At 52.1% G+C, this 7,652-nt stretch overlaps 1 protein-coding gene across 1 annotated transcript; it reads left to right on the top strand.

Annotated features, from left to right (window-relative positions):
* The first annotated feature begins 53 nt into the window (after positions 1-53).
* Positions 54-5,793, top strand: PPIL1 (peptidylprolyl isomerase like 1). Its single transcript, XM_073320471.2, has 4 exons — positions 54-162; positions 502-656; positions 3,457-3,525; positions 4,468-5,793. The coding sequence occupies exons 1-4, from the start codon at positions 107-109 to the stop codon at positions 4,686-4,688; spliced, it is 501 nt and encodes a 166-aa protein (XP_073176572.1). The 5' UTR covers positions 54-106; the 3' UTR covers positions 4,689-5,793.
* Positions 5,794-7,652: the final 1,859 nt, after the last annotated feature.

Here is a 7,652-nt window from a genome sequence, read left to right on the forward strand (position 1 = left end):
CCGGCGCCCCCGCCCTAAGAGAGGAGGGAGCGGTTTGGCTGTGACACAGGAAGTGCGTAACACGCTGCTGTTCCCCCAGGCGGAGTGTTTCCGGCGTGGGAGCAGCATGGCCGCGGTGCCCCCCGACTCCTGGCAGCCGCCCGCCGTCTCCATGGAGACCACGTAAGAGGCCGATGGGGAGCCCCCGTTCTCCCGGCGCGGCGCGGGGCGCCCGGGTCTCTCCGCTCGGCCCAGCGGGCGGGTCCCGGGCCCCGCGCGGCGCCTCGCAGGCTGGCCGCCGGAGGGGGCCGCGTCCGGGGTCAGAGCAGGGCCCGTGCCCGTCCCCGCCGGCCTCTGGCGGGGGCAGCTGCGGGGTGTCCCGCGTGGGGAGCCCCCCCGGAGCCCGGCGGCGGGGCCGGGGCCGGGGCGAGTCCCCGGGCTCTGAGGGCGGCCGGTGGGTCGGGTCGCCGCTCCCGGCGCTGGGCAGCCCCTGAGCCCTGTCGGTCTCCCTCCCTCCCGCAGCATGGGCACCCTGGCGCTGGAGCTCTACTGGAAACACGCGCCCAGGACCTGTAAGAACTTCGCGGAATTAGCCAGGCGCGGTTATTACAACGGCACAAAGTTCCACAGGATCATTAAAGACTTCATGATCCAAGGGGGCGATCCCACCGGGACAGGTAAGGCCCCCAGGGAAACGGCTGGGCTGGGTACCCACTGGGAGCCCCGTCGGCGCTTCACGGGCGCAGGGCGCGCGTGTGTCTGGGGGAGCGAAACCTCCTTGTGAGGGGGCGCGAGCAGACCTCAAGGAAGCCTGGGTGTAATCCTCGCGGGTGGTGACACTTCCCGCTCCCGCCTGTGCCCTCGCCTGTGGCCCCCAGGGCTGTCCATCCCGGGGAGGCCAGAGGGCTGAACGAGGTGGAAAGCAAAGAGGAAGGATGGCCCAGTGTTCAGGACACTAATATGAGACTTGGGGAAACCCAGGTTCAATTCCCTGCGCCCAGAAAGATTTCTTGTATGACCCCAACCAAGTCACTTAGGTTGTCAGCCTACACTTAAGGCTACATGTAGAGTACAGATACAGTACGTCCAGCTAGCCTGGGTATAAACAGTAGCGTAGATGGTGAGGCACAGCTTAGGCAAGTAGAGTAGAGTGTCTGACGTGCCTGAAGCCCCAGGGCATAAACCCTACATGCTGTCTAAACCCCCAAGCAGGGCCTCCCACCTCGACACTGGTATTTTCAGCCCTGTCGTGTCCTGCTGCTGCCTCCCACTGCCAGAGTCTTTCCCCATTGCAGTGAAAGATTCCAGCAGCGGAGAAAAGGGTTTGTTGGGGGGAGGCAGTGGGGAAAAGGCTCTGGCAGGGGGGAGCTGCTGGAGCCTTTCCCTGCTGCCAGAGCCTTTCAGTGTAGTGTGCAACTCGATGTGTCATGCCTATACTCTACACCAGGGGTCTGCAACCTTTCAGAAGTGGTGTGCCAAGTCTTCATTTATTCACTCTAATTTAAGGTTTTGCGTGCCAGTAATAAGAATCCATGCAATCCATGCTGAGCTGCTCCCACTCTTGGCCCTGTCTGCACCCTTCACTGCCCCAGGCTGGGGCCAGAGGGCCACACCGGGGGCCGGAAGCAGAGCCCTGGGCTGGCGGCCGGGACCCGGCGTCGTCAACAGGCTGAGCAGGGCCGGTGGCTGGGACCCCAGGCCAGCAGCAGAGCCCCCCAGACCGGTGGCCGGGACCCGGGGCTGGCGGTGGGCTGAGTGGGGCCGGTGGCCGGGACCCGGGGCTGGCGGTGGGCTGAGTGGGGCCGGTGGCCGGGACCCGGGGCTGGCGGTGGGCTGAGTGGGGCCGGTGGCCGGGACCCGGGGCTGGCGGTGGGCTGAGTGGGGCCGGTGGCCGGGACCCGGGGCTGGCGGTGGGCTGAGTGGGGCCGGTGGCCGGGACCCGGGGCTGGCGGTGGGCTGAGTGGGGCCGGTGGCCGGGACCCGGGGCTGGCGGTGGGCTGAGTGGGGCCGGTGGCCGGAACCCCAGCTGGCAGGGGGCTGGCGGCCGGTACTCCAGGCCAGCAGCAGAGCCCCTGGACCTGGGCCCAGCTGTGGGCTGAGGGGGCCGGCAGACCCAACCCCGGCTGGCAGCAGGCTGAGCGGGGCTGGTGGACGGAACTCTGGCTGGCAGAGGGCCGGCAGCTGGTACCTCAGGCCAACAGTGGAGCCCCTGGGACTGGTGGTCAGGACCCAGGGAGTGTGAGTGCCACTGAAAATCAGCTTGCGTGCTCTCTTTGGCACGTGTGCCATAGGTTGCCTACCCCTGCTCCACATGCTACCATCAGCGTAGATATAGCCTTAGTTGTTCTGGGTCTCAGTTCCCCATCTGTAAAATTTAACTAATAGTACAGCCCTACCTCCCGGAGGGTGTGAGGTTAAATATATTACAGATTGTGAGATGCTTCGATTCTATGGCCATCGGAGCCTTATTCGATACGTTACCTGGAAGCAGCGTAAGTGCCCAGTGGCAATGTGAAAGCGGCAGCGGCCCCTAACCACAGTGGTCCCAGTTTCTAGACTTGCAGGTTCCTACAACATGAGTACTACTCTGTTCTTATTGAGACAGTAAATATCAGAATGCCACAATATAAATCCATGGTACACCCAGTCCTTGAACAGTGCAATGCAGCTCTGGTCGCCCCATCTTAAAAAAGATACATTAGAAAGGCAACAGAAACGATGAGGGGCACGGAACAGCTTCTGTGTGAGGAGAGATTAAAAAGACTGGGACTGTTCAGCGTGGAGAAGAGATGACGCGGGGCCTGTGATCAAGGTCTGCACCATCACGACGGGGGTGGAGAGAGTGACCGGGGCGTGTTGTTTACCCCTTCACATGACATAAGAACCAGGGGTCACCTGATAAACCTGCTGCCTGTTAATTTCAACACAAACAAAAGGAAGTAGTCCTTCACACAACGCACAGTCAGCCTGTGGAACTTGTTGCCAGGGGATGTTGTGAAGGCCAAAAGTATAACAGGATTCAAAAAAGAATTAGATCAGTTCATGGAGAACAGGTTCTTCAATGGCTATTAGCCAAGATGGGCTCTTGTTATCTCTAAACCTCTGACTGCGAGACACGGGGACTGGATGATGGGATGGATCACTTGATAATTGCCCTGTTCTGTTCATTCCCTCTGAAGCATCTGGCACCAGCCACTGTTGGAAGACAGGATACTGGGCTAGATGGCCCATTGGTCTCATCCAGTCTGGCTGTTCGTATGTTCTTAGTCATTGGCCACCCCACTGTTCCTGTGCTGGCTGATAATTTATGCATGTCTGTCTCCCTAGTCTTTATTGCTGAGCATCACACGTCGGCAATAGAATTGATCAAAGCCCATTTCTTAGACTGTTGGCTGGCACTTGTATGACGGTGAGAGTAGTCCTGAATGGGTACCATGGCTTTCCGAACTGACATATCTGCTTTTCTCTGCTGGGCAGGCAGAGGGGGTGCATCCATCTATGGGAAGCAGTTTGAAGATGAACTTCATCCAGAACTAAAATTTACAGGTAAGTGCCATTTGATGGACTTGTGTGGGTGTTTTTGTTTTGTTAACCTTGCAGGTTGGGCATAGCACCAATTTAGGGCTCAGTCCCACTGTCCTTATGCAGAAGTCATTGGGAGTCTGGGTAGAGTGAGGGCTGCAGGGTTGGTAGCTCTTAATGACAAATGAAGCATTAAAGAGACTGTTGGCAGGAAATGAAAAAGTAACAACTAACTAGGGTCGCCATGTGGACAAATAAACAGTAACATGGTAGCCTCTCCTCTTTAAACGAATGGAATCAAGGAGCTATGACCCCTAAGCCTGCAGAGTTAATGCTGCAGCTGTCCTGTTTTCAGCTAAGTAGTCTCTTCCCAAGAATAGTTAATCAGTGGTCTAACATCAGCAGAGCTCCTTGTGCTAAATCACAGATCCCGAGGGCTGAATGATATGTTTGCCTCCTTAAAATTATTTCTGTGAATTAAGGTAAAGGTTGGCTGGGTTGTTACAAACACAATGTTCCGAATTCGGCTGGGAGTGCAGTGTGGCGATAGGCTTCCTGTGTAGCACAGCTAAACTGTTCTTATATTATAATTCAGCTCTTAAAGACCTCAAATGCGAGGGCTCTTGGGCCCCCTTCTGTTGTTTATACAGGAGTTACAATGCACTGGAGTCCGTATGGAAACAAATCACAGTATGGGAGTCTCACTTAATCAAAATTACCCTAGCTGAGCACACAAAGGATGTTTAACAGGAGTAGAGAGTAACTGTAAGAAGCTTTTTGCTGTATTTAAATTCATGTTTGATTCTGGTAATTAAGCCATATGACTGGATCCTTAGTTGCTACCAGAAGTAATTGGCTTAGGAAGAGACTGATCTGTTTTTTGGGTTTGGTTTGGTTTTTAACTGAAACTGGCTTCAGATCATCAGTCTAAGGGCAGGTTACTAACTCGTACCCTTTCTTTCAAAGGTGCAGGAATCCTTGCCATGGCTAACGCCGGCCCAGACACAAATGGCAGTCAGTTCTTTATAACCTTGGCACCAACCCAGTGGCTCGATGGGAAGCACACTATCTTTGGCCGTGTTTGCCAGGGGATCGGGATGGTGAACAGAGTGGGCATGGTGGAGACAAATGCCCAAGATCGCCCAGTCGATGATGTGAAGATTCTGAAGGCTTACCCATCGGGTTAGACCAGAGTTCTCTGCAGTTAATGTGTTGGCCACTCCCATGTGTTAAATCCTTTATCCCCCATGGGATTGTCCTGTCATTCCAGGGAATGCAAGCCAGTGGCTTAGGCCCAACGTTTACCTACTTTACAATCTATTTGAGGCAGAGCTTTTGTTCTTTTTTTTTTTTTTTTTTTTTTTTAAGTAAAGTGGATTTAAAAATATCTACAATTAGTTTGCCCAGGAACTAAAGTGAACCGGATTCTTTTCGAGAGTGCTAGCAGTGCTGTTTCCCTTAGCTGCCTCCTGCCATGCTGGGGAAAGGGTCTCTTGTCAAAACCTCGTGGCCTGAAATCACCCCTGCTGAGCCCTGTTTCGGTTGGTATGCCCAGGGTGCAAGTAACCACCATGCCACCCCTCTGCTGTCTGTTCTGGGAACTGTCTCATGCAAAGGCCCCACAGAGCACATGGCTGGCACGCCATGCATGCTCACAACTGCACGGCAATCCAGTGTGCAGGATGGCTCTTGCAAAGGAGCAATAACAGGGTTGCAGCACCCTCTCCTTTGAGGGTGAGGAAGTTGGCATGTCGAGTTAAGGAAGATTCTAATCAGGAGAGTCTGACATTTATTGGTAAACGTTGGGCCTAGCCAGCTTGATGGCATCCCCTTTAACGTGCTCTGTGAGCTGGGCAATCAGTGACTTTCTTATTTTTCCACAAGGCAACCAAAAGGCCATGTTAATCTATAGGATCATTTGAATCAAGAGTACAGTGGAACATGATTAATGTGCCAAACTGGACTAGGAGAACAGGCAGTGGGAACTTTTTCCCCAGCTCCCAAGAGTCTACTACAGCAGGTGGGGCTACCTTAAATGTCATTCACTTTTAGAATTAACTTGTAAGGAGAATCTACAGGTTCCTGGAGAAGTGCAGACTCTTCCATGGCCTCTAGGATGGGGATACTGAATCCCCCTCTCTCAGAGAATTGAGTTTCTGTGAAATCTAATTCAGTCCCCCCTTACAGCTCCTTGTTGCAGGAAGACAGGTGTGTGCATGCTTGTGAGACCAGTGTGCTCTTGTATACTCTTTGTAATACATGGATTTTCTTAAAATAAAGGTCTGAAATGCATTCTGTAGAGAACATGGTTGCTGATGTGAAGCAGGAGTCAACAGCGTCAATGGACCTGCAACTCCATTGCTTTAATACAACTTCTTTTAAAGTGGAAGAACATTCCCGCTGAAATAAGGCTTTCAGGATCTGCCTCAAATGTCACTGAAAGCATCTCCTGCTGTGTGCTTATCTGCTGGCAAAACTTAATAGCTTCCAGGGCCTCTGATTGAAGAGCTTCTCTGCTGGGGGGACAGCAGTCTCCTGAAGAGAGGCAGGTAAGCAAACAATGACTGGTTTGTTTCAAGGGGACTGCTCTTACACTAGCTGGAGTAGGCTGAGGCAAGTTCACTGCTGCTATGATCTCTGGCCCTGGAAATGCTAACTAGGTAGAGGGGTGTCTGGTTTCACTGGGTGTGCAAAGGTGACTCCTGTAGGGAACTGGTTGCTCAGAAGAAATTTCTCCACTCACCTGTGGTACCCTGCAAATGTATGTGACTCCTTGAACGACCCGATGTCTCGTTGGCAGCTGGTATCAAGCGGAGTGCCTCAAGGGTTGGTTCTGGGATCGGTTTTTGTTCAACATCTTCATTAATGATCTGGGTGATGGGATGGATTGCACCTTCAGCAAGGTCACAGATGACACTAAACTGGGGGAGAGGTAGATATGTTGGAGGGTAGGGATAGGGTCCAGAGTGACTTAGACAAATTGGAGGATTGGGACAAAAGAAATCTAATGAGGTTCAACAAAGACAAGTGCAGAGTCCTGCACTTGGGAAGGAAGAATCCCATGCACTGCTACAGATCAGGGACCGCTAAGCAGCAGTTCTGTAGAAAAGGACCTGAGGATTACAGTGGACAAGAAGCTGGATATGAGTCAACAGTGTGCCCTTGTTGCCAGGAAGCTATTCAGCACTGGTGAGGCCACATCTGGAGTATTGGAGACATCTGGAGACATTCCAGAAGACTAGAAAAGGGGGAATACAGTGCCCAGCTATAAAAAGGGAAATAAGGACAACCCTGGGAATTACAGACCAGTCAGTTTAACTTCTGTATCCGGAAAGATAATGGAGCAAATAATTAAGAAATCAATTTGCAAACACTTTGAGGAGAATGAGGTGATAAGTAACAGTCAGCATGGATTTGTCAAGAACAAATCATGTCAAACCAATGTGATAGCTTTCTTTGACAGGGTAACAAGCCTTGTCGATGGCGGGAGCGGTAGATGTGGTATACCTTGACTTTAGTAAGGCTTTTGATACTATCTCACATGACCTTCTCATAAACAAACTAGGGAAATACAACCTAAATGGAGCTACTATGCGGTGCTTGCATAACTGGTTGGAAAATCATTCCCAGAGAGTAGTTATCAGTGGTTTGCAGTCATGCTGGAAGGGCCTAATGAGTGGGGTCCCTCAGGGATCGGTTCTGGGTGTGGTTCTGTTTAATATCTTCATCAGTGATTTAGATAATGGCATAGAGAGTACACTTGGATGTCGATGATTCCAAGCTGGGAGGTTGCAAGTGCTTTGGAGGATAGGATTAAAATTCAAAATGATCTGGACGAACTGAAGTAAATAGGATGAAATTCAATAAGGACAAATGCAAAGTACTCCACTTAGGAAGGAACAATCAGTAACACACATACAAAATGAGAAATGACTGCCTAGGAAGGAGTACTGCAGAAAGGGATCTGGGGATCATAGTGGACCACAAGCTAAATATGAGTCAACAGTGTAACACTGTTGCAAAAAAAGCAAATCTCATTCTGGGAGGTATTAGCAGGAGTATTGTAAGCAAGACACGAGAAGTAATTATTCTACTCTACTCCGTGCTGATAAGGCCTCAACTGGAGTATCCAGTTCTCGGCACCACATTTC

The sequence above is a fragment of the Lepidochelys kempii genome, chromosome 21 (genome assembly GCF_965140285.1).
Source record: "Lepidochelys kempii isolate rLepKem1 chromosome 21, rLepKem1.hap1, whole genome shotgun sequence".
In the NCBI taxonomy this organism is placed as follows: domain Eukaryota; kingdom Metazoa; phylum Chordata; order Testudines; family Cheloniidae; genus Lepidochelys; species Lepidochelys kempii.

What these genes read in the sequence shown, in the direction of transcription:
- PPIL1 (XM_073320471.2), top strand. Translation starts at nt 107, where the DNA reads ATGGCCGCGGTGCCCCCCGACTCCTGGCAGCCGCCCGCCGTCTCCATG. An exon ending in GCCGTCTCCATGGAGACCAC is followed by an intron (nt 163 to 501) that starts GTAAGAGGCCGA and finishes TCCCTCCCGCAG; the next exon opens with CATGGGCACCCTGGCGCTGG. An exon ending in GGGCGATCCCACCGGGACAG is followed by an intron (nt 657 to 3,456) that starts GTAAGGCCCCCA and finishes TCTGCTGGGCAG; the next exon opens with GCAGAGGGGGTGCATCCATC.